General features: G+C 37.7%; 1 protein-coding gene across 1 annotated transcript in view; it reads left to right on the forward strand.

The window, feature by feature from the left end:
• The window catches only part of LOC122810940 (vitelline membrane outer layer protein 1 homolog), a 218,666-nt gene extending 207,901 nt beyond the window's left edge, over positions 1-10,765 (forward strand). The window contains exon 4 of the mRNA XM_044082469.1: positions 10,176-10,765. Coding sequence (XP_043938404.1) covers positions 10,176-10,476 — 301 coding nt within the window. The 3' untranslated portion in view covers positions 10,477-10,765. The remainder of the gene's footprint in view (positions 1-10,175) is intronic.
• The last annotated feature ends 5,580 nt before the right edge of the window (positions 10,766-16,345 follow it).

The following is a 16,345-nucleotide window of genomic DNA, read 5'->3' on the forward strand; positions in this document are numbered from 1 at the left end:
AGTGTTTTCTTTCATTTAAGAACACAAGCCTGTATTTTACATTTATATATACAAATGATAGAATTATGTATCAAATTCTATTTGACTAGGCTGGCAGCCTTCGCCCATCTTCCGCCAATCTTCACAAGTACTAACTACTTTTATCCAGTGGATATTGCCAACATATTGGCAAATACATTTAGTGCCAACTTCACAACAGAAGAATCTAGTCCAAGCCTGCTTATCCCTGATGGAATCAAGCCATGACGCATCATACAAAAGCACATACTGAAGATACTCTTCAAAATGAAGACTACCTCATCCATTGGGGGCCTGACATACTTCTTCTTCTTTTGGCTTTTCCTGGTTAGGGGTCATCACAGTAGAACAACAGGCCACAGAACAATTGGCATTAGAGTTTTATGGTGTTAATTTGCCAGCCCAGCACCCAACCTTCCACAGAAGACACACACACACACACACACACACACACACACACACACACACACACACACACACACACACACACACACACACACACACACACACACACACACACACACACACCTAGGGCCAATTTACAGTGTCCAATCCACCTACAGCATGTCTTTGGGATGTGGGAGGAAACCAGAGCACCTGGAGGAAACCCACACTACCACAGGTAGGACATGCAGACTCTGCACAGAAGGCACCCCAGCTGAAAATCTAACCAGAGAACTTCTTGCTGTGAGGTGGCAATACTAACCACTGCACCACTGTGTCTGCCCAGGCCTGACATACATGAGTGACTAATGAATTGCACTAAACAAGTACTGACATACCCATTTCCCTGCATCTTCAGCCTGAGCCCGGCAACTAGCTTTGACCCACAGAAATGACTTACAGCTGTTGAGATACCAGTCCACAGGAGTAACTGGGAATTAGAAACTCGTCAACCTAATAGCCTTATATGCAAAGCCATAGAACATATCATAATTGACTTAATTAAGTTTGTCATCAAAAATATTATCAGACACAATGCCACAGCAGTTTGACTTTATCAAAGAGAGATCCTACCAAAATAATCTTGTGAACTTCTTTGAGAAGATTACATGGGCTATGGATTGTGGACAGGCTGTCCACAGAGCATATCTTGACCTCACCATGGCAATCAATACCATACCACATGCAAATATAATAAACAAGTTGAAAGAGGTTCAAACTGACCTGTATATCATCTGGTGGATAACAAACTGACTTAGAGACAAGACTCACATGGTGAGAGTAGGGATGCATCCACAGAGAGCATGAAGGTGGCCAGTGTAGTTTCTCAGAGATCTGAGCTGGGACCTCTGCTGTTCAGTGTCTGCTTTTTAGATCTCCACTTACCAAATGTGGATCTCTGGTTAACAAAGTCCGCAGATGATTGTAAGATGGGAATCACAGCCAAGTCCCCAGTGGCATATAGGCACACCAAAAGGAGGATACGCTGTTCAATAGTTGGTGTACTAAAAATGGGCTTAAGCCCAACACCAAGTGCAACATTGTAGTATTTGGTAAGTACCCCCTAACTCCAGCTTATAGTAAAGATGATACACCACATCAAAATCTAAAGGTTGTGAGAGACCTAGGTACTTGACCATCACAATGTAACATTGCTTAGGAAATTCTTTTAACTTTCACAGCTGATAGCCAAATGTACTTCTTCCAGATCAAAAGAAGTCCTTACCTCATTGTACTCTGCTCTAGTCTAATTAGACCTGTAACTGGATACAATACGCCCTTTATGATACACCATACTAAGCATATAAAGCAATTAGAAAAAAACAGAAGCTTGTAACAAAAAAAACAGAGGCTTACAAGATCTTAACTACCAAGAAAAGACTTAAAGGTTTATCCCTATACTCAGTTTTATATAGACTTGAACTGTGCTTTGTTTATAAGGCTATGACAGATTCAGTATTCCAAAAACTCTTATCCCTACAAATATCAAACAGCCCCATTAGCTCTAGGGTTAAAATCTAAATCTACTCTAACAAATAATTAAGACAAGGAGGAGACAGAAGTTTGTCACACAGTACCTACCCCTTCTCTGGATCAAACTCCCTCTCCAAGTTAATCAATGATACAAACTGTCTGCCTTTAAAAGGGAGATGGACGTTTGAATGGGTGTTCATAAATTCACAACTGGTACATCTGAACTGGCCTTTCTTGAAAAGAGAGGCAAGGCCTAAGGATGGATACTGCAAAGATGGAAATGGCCTCATGGTTTAGTTGCCTTGTGACTTCTACTATCCTATGATCCTGTTATATACTATGGATGGCTGGAGAAAATGTAAGAGTTATCAAAAGGCGTACATGTTTACTGGTGTTTTAGTCAGGAGCTATCTATTGAAGTGGGATACATAGATAAAGACAGAGAAGTGTTACTTCCCAATGCTGCAAAAAAGTCTTTGCCTAATCCTTCAGGGCCAAACAAGGCTGTGACTTAGCAGTAATCAAACACTACAGTACAGACTACCATGCCCATAGCTCCTTATTCTCCAAAAAGAGAGGTACTGGACCCCCCTCTTTCTGTTTTCTTGACCTGGTCAATTGCAATAAAATGAAAGCTATGTCCTTGATGTTTCATTACGTGTTTAGCTAAAGCGTTTTCTTTTTTCATTTTTTTTTTTTTTTTTTTTTTTTTCAGTTTCCTTATGGCTTTACGTGTTTAGCTAAAGCGTTTTCTTTTTTCATTTTTTTTTTTTTTTCAGTTTCCTTATGGCTTTAGCTAAACACATAATGAAACATCAAGGACATAGCTTTCATTTTATTGCAATTGACCAGGTCAAGAAAACAGAAAGAGGGGGTCCAGTACCTCTCTTTTTGGAGAATAAGGAGCTAGAATGGCAAATATTACTAGACTCATTTTCGTACCCAGGTTTGAATGAACATTGCAATATAGTTTGTGTCCTGAAAATGAGGAGCTATAAAAGATAACTCCTTTACCTTTGTCTTACTTCACTTTTCACTTCATTTTATTTTACTTTAATAGTAACTTGTAGTAACATATACTTTTCACTACTTTTAAGACTTACATTTAGCAAGGCTTCCAACTATAGTTGCAGGTAGTGATTTCACTAGATACTTTTTTGCAAACACTTTTCTATAAACATTTTTATATGCAGACTTGTTATGCATTGTTTTTAGACTGCTTTTATTGTGTATATATTTCTTACACACTTTCATGCTTTTAATGCACATTTGCTTGGTGTATGAACGTAACAAACTGCTGATGCATCAATGTTTCATGGTTTCCAACTGTTTTAAAAGTATGAAACTACACACTTTTGAGAATGCTCCTAAACAGAGCTTTCATTCCCTGAATTCACTTTTGCAAGAAATGCTGCTAACACGCCTTCATTGTGATTGCATTACTAATTAAGGCGAGGGTGTGTTGTATAAAAACCTGACTCTAACACTGCATTCTACTTTTGCCTCTGATGAAGCTGTAGTTTTAACCACAGCGAAAATGCTTGTTTTAATAATAAAGTGCGTTAAGGTTCAAGTTTTTTTCCGACTTCAGTGTGGCTTTATACGTGCAAGTGGATTTCAATTTCAGTGTTGCAGCTTGTACTGCAAACAGCCTTCACAATAAGGACTTTAACATTTTTTTGGGCCTTACGGTGCTTGTCCGGACTGCTTTTGTGCATTATTGTAGAAACGTGTTTTAAAAGTGCAGAAATTACTTCCTTTCTATGAAGATTTTGCAGCACACCTTTAGACCCAATGGGATCTGTTGCAGAGTATTCATGTTTAATCCCCAAAATAGCATAGAATAAAGATTAAAAAAAAAAAAAAAAAAAAAAAAAAAAACAATTCTACAAGTACCAGCTCTTTAGAGAGGACACAGATGCAGTCAAATTCGATTTAGCATTTCGCGCTTTTGTTCTTTAATAATAATCCACACACGAACTTCATCACAATCTAAGAACTCAAACATACTGTTTAAAAATAGTGTCAAAACAGTCATGTGATATCCAAACAACCAATCAATGTCTGTCCTTGGGTAATAGGTGAAAAAAGTGCCATAGTCAAAATACATTGTATCAGATTTAAGGCAGACTAAATACTATTTAAAACTTCTGTGCTGACAAGAAACATTTAATGTTAATATGATCACTGAGACCAGGGTATTTGTCAGCTCTTAATCTGATCTGCCAGCAAGATTCTCGGCATTTAAGCCATACCTTATAATTTCCTAAAAGGTTCTCCAGACTGACAGCTTCCAGTACACTACAAGTGAATTTCTTAAAATAACAACAAAAATTAATGTTTTGCTAATGCATTGTTTTGATCTTTATTTTGATTGCTAAATTATGCTCGTAAATTCTGCAGGGAAATTTTCTGAAAGTTTTACCTGCATAAAAACAAGCGCATGTTTCACACTGGGTAATGTAAGCCACTCCGAATGAGTTACAGACAAAATTTTCAAGGCACCAAAAGCATAAGTCAAAAACTCAGATTTAATTGCAGAAGGTGTTACTTATTAACCTATATTGCTGCATTTAAAGGTGCCTGGGATGAAACGTCCAGTGTGTTTTGGACGCTAACTAACCTCTTTTCAAAAAGGACCTAATGTTGTGTGATCATTTATATGTACATACAGGACATTCTCCTAAAGTTTTTGCCAAATCACTATTACTTAGAATGATTTTCCAATTGTCTTCTAGGATTTCTTTTATTACATTCATGTCTGCCATAATTGGTAAAGGGACTGCTCTCCTAAAGGCCGAGTCTGATTTTTGTTTTGGAGTGGGTGTATAAATTTCCACTGATAGTTGTTCCAGTGCAACTCTGTGTAAAAATGGGCTTGGCTTTGTCTAACCTAAGCTGTGAAACATCATGTTGGATCTTCGACAACCAATTGGGGTAGTACCCTTGTGCTAAGAAGAGTAACCTCAGAGTTATAGACTCATTTAGAAAGGTGGCATCATTGAGTATGCTCAATCTGATAAATTGTCCCTTAACAATTCCTTTCTTTATATGGAATGGATGCATACTCTTCTTGTGCGCATACTGGTTAACAAAAGTTTCTTTTCTATGTATTTTAGTCTTCATGGTATAGTTGGTCATAAGCAACAAACAGTCCCCTGCACGGAGAAAATTGCATGGCAAAATGGTATCCAAAGAAAAAATGAAGCCAGCAACTGGATGGCTGAGAATAATTAATTTATTAATCAGACATTATAAGGACTTCGACCTTCACAGATCGGTTTCGGCATAGAGTTAGCTTAGCCTTCACACTGTAGAAGGCTAAGCTAACTCTATGCCGAAACTGGTCTGTGAAGGTCGAAGTCTTTATAATGTCTGATTAATAAATTAATTATTCTCAGCCATCCAGTTGCTGGCTTCATTTTTTCTTCTTTCTATAGTTGGTCATATCCAACTTCATGTTGATATCCACATAGCTGATCTTGCTTCCATACCCACTCGTGGTGGGAGTAAATTTCATTAAATTCTTCCTTGTCACCTTTCCATAAGAAGACCAGATCATCTATGTATCTTCTGTAGAAGATGACCTTGGAGAAAAAAGGGTGGGATTTCAAATTTTCTTGTTCCCACCAGGCCATGGCAAAATTAGCAAAGACAGGGTTACCCTTGATCCCATGGCAATGTCCATCTTCTGCTTGTAAAGTTTGTCAGCAAAAGTGAAGAAATTGTTATCCAGTACTAGTTCCAATAAGGTACAAACAGTGTAAAGCAAACCATTGTTTAAGTTGTCACAATTGGTTAGGTAATTCCTTATGAATTCCATCCCTATATTCTGTTCAATGCAGGTGTATGGGGACACAACATCAAGAGCTGCAAACACACACACGCACACACACACACACACACACACACACACACACACACACACACACACACACACACACACACACACACACACACACACACACACACACACACACACACTGGCATCTGTACATCACCTAACAGTTCTAATAAATGTCAGGAGTCTCTCAAGTAAAATTCAGAAGCCTGTACAATGGGATCTAATGATCTGAAAACCATGAAATGGGCTCTATCTTATAGTCATCGGCAGGGACTACTTGCCTGAAGGGGCGATTTTCTTTATTTTATGTACTTTTAGAATTCTGAAGACTCTGGCTGTGTTAGAAAGCTCAGCTTGTAGAAAATAATAATTTTCCACATCTATTTCACCTTGACTTAATAGGTCAAAAGTGAGTGGTCTATGAGTGGTCTATTATTTGTTAATCTTCTCTTTGGTGGTTTCCTCATAACAGTTCTCATCACTCAATAAATTACAGATGGCCATTGGGTATTTTTTTTGTTCATTACTACTTTGTGTCCCTCATCTGCTTTCATAATGTGGATCTCTTCATTCCTTGACAGTTCATTTAAGGCAACTCTTTCTTCTTTTGTTAAATTGTGTGCTTGGGATCTAATACCCAGTTTTTTACAAAAGTCTTCTTCACAATGATCATGAAACACCTGCAGGGTGCTATGCAGTATATGATTCTTTGTACTTTTCTTTCTAACAATGTAGTTTTCTTTCTAACAATGTAGTTTCGATCTTCAAAGTATGGAATGTCTTGCAAAATGTACTTTAGATTCAATTTGCGTGCATACATTTTGAAATACACTAGGATCTGGGCAATGTTTGCTCTTTATGTCGGAATGAAGGAAAAACCTTTGGCTAAATATCATGATTGTAACTATTCACATTAAATGACTCAGGTTTAAAATTTTCAAAGTCCAAATTCATTTTTTCTTTCTGTTGTTCCTTCCTTTCCCCCTGTTTTTGTTTCTTCACTCCTGCCTGCCATTTTTGATATTCTGATGCTCCCTGACGGGTGTAACAAAAGTATCCATATTTGTTACAAACCACATTACCTCAAGGAAAATTCTTAGAGACCCACAAACAGAACTTATTGAGGTGCAAATCACATTAAATAAAACCTACTATACGGTCACAGAATGTTAAAGGACCCCCTAGATGCCTCCTGAAAACAGTATTTGGTTCCTAAATATACTGAATGAACATCAGTTACACAGGGACTTCATCATCCTGGGAGACTTTAAGTACCCATCAATAAATTGGGATACCTGTACCTCAAATGTAGGTTCCTCTGTTCCATATAAAAGAATTCCTCAGTTTCATAAACATGAACTCCCTTGATCAAAAAGTCAAAGAACCCACAAGAGGGCAAAATATTCTTGACATGGTCCTTACAAATATAACATCTATATATACTGTCCCACCAGTATACCCTTTTGCAGTTAGTCTGACCACAAACTAGTACCCTTCTCCTTCAAAATACCAAAACCATCAAATGTAAATATCACAGTATTCTAAGACTTCATATCTACTAATCTGCTACAATACTATGATGAAGTCTCAAAATTCAAGTACAGCTCTAACCCTCAAAATGGTGATGTGGGTAGTAGATATGCAAATAAATTCTATGCTCACCTAGATAAATGTATTAACTTGACAGTCCTTACCAGAACTAAACAAAATAAGAAGTTCAAGAGCAAACAAGTCTGGTTGCCCACATGAATTAATAAACTATGCAGTAAAAGAAAAGAAGCTTCTTAGAATATACAGCAAAACTAAAGGATCATAAATCAAGGTCAGCAAAAATAAAAATTATCAAAGGTTCTGAAAAATATCATCAAGAAAACAATAGCATTCCATGAACTTACTCTGGGATCAGAAGGAAAGGACAATTTCAAATCCTTCTTTACTTACATCAGGAAATTAAGAAATCACACCCAGCATTGCTCTGAACTTATTCAAAATGTAACCACCTACTCAGATCCAGGATTATAACAAATATATTAGGTTACAAGTTCAGTGCATATTTCACCCCTGACACAGCTACACAAAGCCCACATACTCTAACGATATCAAACTCCCTAACATCACAAAAGAACATATGCTTAAGGTAATTTCCAAAACAAAAAGAAATTCCATCCGCCATGGGGCCTGATACTTTACCCATCTGCCTACTGAATAGCACTAAATATGCACTGATGGTTCTGCTCCTACAGCTATTTAATCTGAGCTTAGCCACTGGCTTTGTCCCAGAGGTATAGCACACAGCAGTTGTAATGTCACTTCACAAGGGTGGCCCCACCATGGATCCCACAAAGTACAAACCAGTTAGCCTGATGACCCTCATCTCCAAGTTCACTGAACAGGTCATAACTGACTTACTAAACTGTAATTATTACAAATCTTATAAAACTTGACCAAAGAGCAGTCTGCCTTTGTTAAGATTAGATAATGTCTGATGAACCTGGCAAACTTCTTTGAGAGAGTAACACATGCTGCAGACAGTGGCCATGCTGTCCATACAGCATATCTTGACCTTGACAAAGCATGTGATACCATACCACATGCTAACATAACTAACAAGCTAAATGTGCTCCAGTTTGATCCCTATATTGTTAGATGGGTAGCATCCTGCAGGAATCCGTACTAAGATATCTACTATTTGACATATGCTTCTGTGCTCTCCAAACTGAATATGGAGATCTCTGGTTAACCCCATCTGCATATGACTGTAAACTATGCGACATCCTCAAATCCCCTTCTTACTCATAGAAATTACAGTTTGAACTTACACATGTTAATAGCTGGAGAATAGAAAATAGAATTATTGTAGCATTTGGTAAATGATCTCTCAACCCAGCTCAAAGCATGACAACATCCCATTCCAAAATAAAAATGTTTTCAGAGACCTTGGAACATGGATAGGTAATTCTTCCATTATCATGTTGCAACAGGATTTAGAAAATCCAGATCAACTAATCGTGAAGTTTATCTGCTCTAGATCCAAATAAGGCCTTACCTCTCTAAATTCTGCACTGATCAGTCCCATTATCGAATACAATGCTCCTGTTGGGATGTATCTGAGCAGATAGATAAGGTGACTGGAGAGACCAGAGTTTCTGAATAAAATAGATTGAGTTTAAAAGACCTGAGTTACTAGGAGAGGCTGGAGGCAAAGCCCCTGTATTCGGTAACCTATAGGCTCCATAGGGGTGACCTGTGATATAATTGTCAGCCCATTAGGGATCCAGCAGTCCAAGACCTTTTACACCTCTGTAAATCAAACAGTCAAGTGAGCACTAGGACCAGAGATCCGAACCTACTTCAGCAAAGAAATCACAGTGGAGACAAACAAATTCATCATGTTATGATTACCCCTTCTCAGGAACAATCTTCCACTAAAGCTCAAGCAATGTGACATACTAGCTTCCCTTACAAAAGTATCCATTTGAAATGTTGGGACAAAGCATGTAACCATAAAAACCTACACCCACAGTAATCACAGAGATTTTTCACTACTTTTCTCTGGCCATTTTGTGAGAGTCTTACACGATCAGACAAACAACCTGTAGCCCAACAACTGTTGTACAAAAGTATGAGGACCTAAGAGTTTTATTGTGAAAACACTGAGGGAAACAGAATATGAAGCAGGAGAGGTCATCTTCATGAAGTGATAACAAGAGTTTACTTTGATGAACCAGGTACACAGTGGGGAGCTGAGGAAACTGAATGATTGTATTAAAGCGCTGTCTGTTGTGCAATGCATGGACAAGACTGATACAAAAGAACTGACAAATCCAAAACCTGACTGGCCAGGTCACTTATGGTATAAATGAAGCAAGTAATCAGCAGGACTATGCATAGTCTATGGCAGCAGCAAAGCAAAAAAACATATTTTTATTAGCTACTTATGTTTCTGTATGTCTATGCTAGTCTGCAAGGACTAAAATACAACTGAACAGTCATTAAGTAAAATTCCTCATAAAATTGATAACCAATATTCAGAAAAAACATATTGTTCTATTGTTAATAGTCATTATTAGTAAACAGGAGTGATGTTATGATATGCTGAAAACAGTTCACTCTACTGCAAAATAGTGTGTTACTTAACTTTCCACTTTGCTGTACTGAACAATAAGAAAGCAAAACAGAAAGCAAAAAGAAACATTTGAGCTTGCATTGTGTGCATTGACTATTGCTTCATATTGATGCTGTCCTCACATCCTTATTGTCTTTAGCTGTACATGGACTGTTCAGATTTTCTACCCCTTGACTTCACTTCTTTTAAGTTAACAAAGTAAAAACAGATGATTAATACAAAAATATTCAGAACACACTCTGACATGGTGTTTATTTGTTTTCCTTCAAGGTGGGGTGAATGGAAAACTGCTGTCTGGTGTCCAGGGGATGGAGTTTTAACATCCTTCTCTTTGAAAGTGGAACCTCCGCAAGGTGATGGAGATGACACAGCAGCCAATAACATAATGTTTAAGTGCTCTTCAGGTCCAGTGATTGAAGGAATTGGACAGGAATGGGGTGTTTACGGCTCCTGGAGCGACTTATGTGATTATGGAATCTGTGGTCTGCAAACCAAAGTAGAAGACTCACAGGGAAATGGGGATGATACTGCCTTAAATGATGTGCAGTTTATCTGCTGCAGTGCTTCTTAGTATGATATGCCTTCCAACCTCCCCCGCTATGTTCTCCCTGAAATGTTGAAGAATGTTGTGCCATAAGAATATCCTTAGTGAGCTGTATTTTGTTGTTTGCACCTGACATGAGAATTTGTTTAACATACTATATTTTGTTGCATATTAAATGTGATATGATAAAAAAGTGCAGTGACATTACATATGGATCTGTGGCAAAGGCACACAGCAGTTTATGATGTAACTACATATGCACACAATAAGGAATAACGTTTGTGAAAATAAAGAAATAGCGCATCTATGAGTAGTAGAGAGGCTTAGTGTTTCTTCATTTCCTAATGTCATAGATTCTTACAGAACAACAGGAATATCAGAAGATGAATAATTATGTTAGCATTCTGGGCAAAAATGTCAGTAGTATAGTCTACTCAATTTTTTAATTGCCTACAGCAATATAACCTGAAACACCTACCTGAAATTTACCTTGGCAGTGCCGTGTTTTTACACACACACACACACACACACACACACACACACACACACACACACACACACACACACACACACACACACACACACACACACACACACACACACACACTCACACACACAGCATATAAGCTTTTCGTTGAGGTCTAACTTGTTGGCTCAATTCAATGAGGCCAGGCTACTAGTATGAAGCAGCAGAGACATGAAGTTTCTCATCTTCAGGAATCACGTTATTGCTAGTCTCTCAGTTTCGGAAACATGAGTTATGAAATAATCATATTATGGTTCATGGATTTACATTGTTTCTAAATGTACATATACACACCCTCACACACCCCCACATACCCACACAAACACACACCCACACACACGCACAAACACACACACACACACACACACACACACACACACACACACACACACACACACACACACACACACACACACACACACACACACACACACACACTCAATTCGATGACACCAGGGTATTAACAGTATGAAGCAGCAGAGACATGAAGTTGGTCATCTTCAGGACTCACATTATTGCTTGTTTCTCAGTTTCACAAACATGAGTTATGAAATAATCATATTATGGTTCATGGATTTACAGTGTTTGTAAATGTATGTGCACACACACACACACACACACACACACACACACACACACACACACACACACACACACACACACACACGACACACAGACATACAGACACACACTCACCTGCGCACACACACACACACACACACACACACACACACACACACACACATGACCACATATACATTAACTAAAGATTTTCAAGGGAGTTAAGCTCCTCAGAACCTCCCATGTGACAAGATGCTATGTCCACACCACAAATTATTCATATATTCCTGCACCAGTGCTGCAATACATTGCAGAAAAGAAAATTATTAATGAGTAAAAACAAGTGTTTTCCTTTCCCCAAATTCTATCTGATTTAAACATGAGAAAAAATAAAGTTTTTTATATATATGCCCACCTGGTGGTGTTGAATTGGCTCAAATGATTTGGTCACTTTGACTAATGTTGATGTGTCACCCCAACCCCATGTAAAGTGTTTAAAGGGGATTGATGCCAACGACAATGACAACCTACATCTTCTGGCAGCTTAATAAAAATAGCTCACAACCACAACTTTTTTGACCACATTTCCCAGAAAGCTTCTACATGTTCTTCCCTCTTCTATTGGAAAAATAATAATCCTATTTGTTAACAAGGTAGGCCAATGGACACATACAGTCCCTTTTCAGGTCTGACCTGGGAGCAATATCTGGTTAAGGGAGTTGGCCAAGGTCACACTGTAGGCACATGAGGGCTGAGGAAATCAGACCTTGTACCAGAGGAATTACAGTTCACAAGTTTAAACTCTGCACCAAATGCCAGACTAACTTCAACTTCTTTCTGATTTTCTTTCTTCTCACTGCACTGTATACACAAAAGTTCTTGTATACTCCAGCTAATGAATTATTTTTTCATGTACTGTATCCTTCTGTCAATAAACGTTTGCTTATTTATTTTGTCTCTATTAACAGTAGACATGAAAATAATGGGTACAATTCTGCACTTTCAGGAGTAACTTCAAAGCTTTTGTGTGAGTGAGAGACTGGCTCAAAGGCAGACATTACAGGAGTGGAGTCTGTAGATATCAAACTCAGACCTACAGAAAGCAACTTGCTGATAGCTACTCTCTGTTAAATGTGTACATATTCTACTGTACTTAGTGACCCAGGATTATGTATCCTGGGTCCCTCAGAGATGTGACCTCTAGAAATGATTACACTGTTCACTGTGGTACCTCAGAAGCAGCTGTGTAACAGAATATCGGAAACACTGGATGCCCTTTCTGCAGGCATGTCCTTTTGTTTGAAATCTGCTAGCCCTTTGTATTGCCTCATTGCAGCGATTACCTACCAAAATGAGGAATGATTGGATTGCAGCTGTCATTTCACATTTCTGAGACTGTCAGTATCTCTTCATTTATATATGATTCCACCTTTGTATTTGTATGCATCAATTGCAGATTTTTTAACATGTCCCATACTGATACCAAAATACTGCATAATAGTTTAGGGGTTGCATTGATTTTTTCTTTAACTTCAAACTTTCTGCTACACTGTTAGGAAAAACATGTTTGTGTGATCTACACAGATATATATTTTCCTTTTTCCATGTTGAGTAATACCTGCATAAGAAGGCTGAGGTGGTAACTCATACACTGATCCCTGAAGTACCTCTCCATTTAACCATTTTTTTCTAAAAAGTGATCATCATTTGTAGGTCTTTTCCACTGCCAGCCTTCAAACACATTTGAAGTAGGTATTGCATGATATAGAAATGCCTGTGGATTTCTCCACTGTAGGTCCAGCACTTGACAAACTGATCTAGTCAAGTGAAGAATTATCCAGAAGGATAGCTCCCATAGAACCATGGAGGTTTAAGTCAGACTATTACTGGGTTGTCCCAAAGGGCTGAAGATTGTGACTTAAGTCTGTCTTTATGACAAAAACAAATGTTTTATGCATTTACTTTAAATAAGTCACCATGAGTCCTTCAGACTACATTTTCAGTTTGGTATCTGGCTTACTACCAAAGAAGTCATTTAATTGATAGTAAAATGTTACAGGCTGGTTACCGCTTGATGCAATGTTTTGCTGACATAGAAAACCCTGATATTCATTGTGCATTCCTGACTGATATTATTGTCACACACTCAAAGGAACTACTATTATCTAGACATCTTTTGGTGATCTTGAATCAGTTTTGGCCCTCTAGGGCTGAAATTCTTAGCATGACATATGTTTTAGAATATCTCCCTAACATTTTATGATGGAAAATGGTTATTAGTCAGTGAAAAGAATCTGATGTGCCTGCGAGGTAGCAAACTTGCTGTCGCCAAAGTGTACTAGATGGAACCATGATGGACCCTTTCCTGTCATGATTCATAAAATTACTGAACATTATACTATTATCAAACAAACTAAAAGAATGTATCATAACTTATCTTGGTAGATGGTTTACAGACTTCTGTGACCTTTACAGATATTTTCTCAGGCGTGTTCCAATCCTTGTAGGGACACCTTAAGCAAAGTATTCTAAAAGGAGGGCAAAGACAAAACACAATCCAAAAAAAATATCCTCATGATGATTCTTTCAAGGAATATGACAAGAGGTGTATCAGTGAGTTTTCAGATAGATAATAGATCATGTGATTACTGCTTAAAAATTCAAAGAGACAGAGCTGAGGGAAAGTACTAGGTATGGCAGAAAATGTTAATATTGTAGTTAAGAGGAGGGATGTAAACCAACATCTGAGACAATTATATACATAGCTATCATAAGGTTTATACTAGAAGTATTGAATGGGGAGGGGGTAGCAGTATCACCATATAATGAGTATAGCTCTGAGATTCTAGTAAAACTATTCATTGATTGATGAAGACTGATATGGCAAGTTGCAGATAACCATGGTATTTATCATGGAAATGTACAGGAGCAAATGCATTGCTCTGGTAGGTGAAGTTTTAGTTGTATTTTAAGTAAGATGGTATCCTGAATGGATTTCAGTGGTAGTGGCATACAGTTCCACAGTGTAGCTACACTATTTGAATATAGAGATATACCAGCAGTATTAGATGATTTGAGTGCAGTGATTACTGATTTTTCTATAGAGTATACAATTGTATTGGGGGAGTAGTATTTTATTAAGTTGTTAAGGGATGGACAATTTTCTAGCTTATAGTGAATTATGTGTATTGCAGTTAGCTGAGAGCAATTCTCTGAGGGCTAGATAGTGGTGTGGTCTATTGCTATGGTTTACTGAAAATTTGGCTATTTTATTATAATATTCTTCAAGTTTGGACAGTTTTGAGACTTGAAGTTTAGTAAAGATTAGATCAGCATAGAAGAGAAATTGTAATAAGTAGGCAGAGGTAGGTTTTTACTTTTTTAGTTTCTCCAAGTTTCTCCTTTTGAGTTTCTAATACCATGACAGAATGGAACTCATTCCTAAGTCAAAGTTTGATAAAAGTTTGAGGGAGACTTCCCATACTCTGGAACAAACTACCTATCTATATCAAACAAAGCTCCTCATTAGCACTTTTTAAGAAAAATCTTGATGATTGGATGGGAGATAGGAATTTCACCCCTGGGATCACTTCTGTGGCTCTGTTCAACAAGGGCACAGGAAAATAATTTTCTTGGGTGGCGAAAGCCAGGGTACCTTTTTTGGCTAGGCTTATATAGGCCCTAGGGCCAATAGCCTAGTACCTACCCATGAACCTATGAACCTATGATTAGTATTGTTTCAAAATATGAATTTAGCCAAACGTGCTGTTAGTGGCACCCCACAACATACCCACAATTGAGTCGTACAGCAATTCATATAGAATAACATGTATCAGTAGAATATTTAAATATGACTTTAAATTATTTTTATGAGACCCATTGCTCCTACTATTACATATTGGAAGTGTTTAGGTATCCTTCTTCCACCTTGCCTTTGTTTGTTCTTGCAAATCCTGGTATTTTATGACTTTGTGTCTTTCTGTACATAAGATACTGTTATCACTGGGTGTAGCAATTTCAACAATCACTGTTACTTTTCTCTTCTTTTCATGGATTGGTATATCTGTTTTTTTCGCATCTAGTTTTTGAACTGATGTTATTGGGTGATCCCATGTGATATAAACTTCATCATATTCTATAATGCTTTGTGACGTATTTCCAATGTTGCTCAGCTACTTCAATAATGTATTGTTTGCAAAATTCACAATGCAACAGTCTTGCCAGATCATTATGCCTTTCAATGCACAGTCCCTCTGCCATTAGTGTATCACACTCAGCAAAAAATGTGAGACTGTTTACAATTCTATTTTACAAAACCTGCATTTGTCTGTTTCTCCAACATGTTCAATGTACTTTGTAAACCAACCTCTATATAGTCCACTATCCTGGTCTGCCAATTAAACTAACCTGTCTTTTACCATTCTTGCATCAGATCCTGGCTGAGATGAGGTTGTTCCAGCAGTTTTCTGTACTTGCAACTATATTTATGCCTTTTCCTCATTTCTTGCTTTCTCATCTGATTCTTCAATGTATATTCCTTCTATTGTTTTTTGGCACATACGGTTGCTGCCTGATTTTTGTCTACTTCCAGTCTGATTTCCATTTCTGCTTCATATATTCTGCTAAACTAAGCAGAGAAGTCATCTTAGACTTGTTCTCCTCATGTTTTAAAATTTTCACTATGGATCTTTTGTGGTCAGCAGATATGTATGCAGTCCTATGGCTGTAGATCTATACAAGAAATAAATTTTGAGGATGCCATACCTCTGTCAGAACAGGGAATTTATAATCCTGGTATACACTGATTTT

This window comes from Protopterus annectens, chromosome 9.part0 (assembly GCF_019279795.1).
Source record: "Protopterus annectens isolate FY-2018-M chromosome 9.part0, PAN1.0, whole genome shotgun sequence".
NCBI classification, from domain to species: domain Eukaryota; kingdom Metazoa; phylum Chordata; order Ceratodontiformes; family Protopteridae; genus Protopterus; species Protopterus annectens.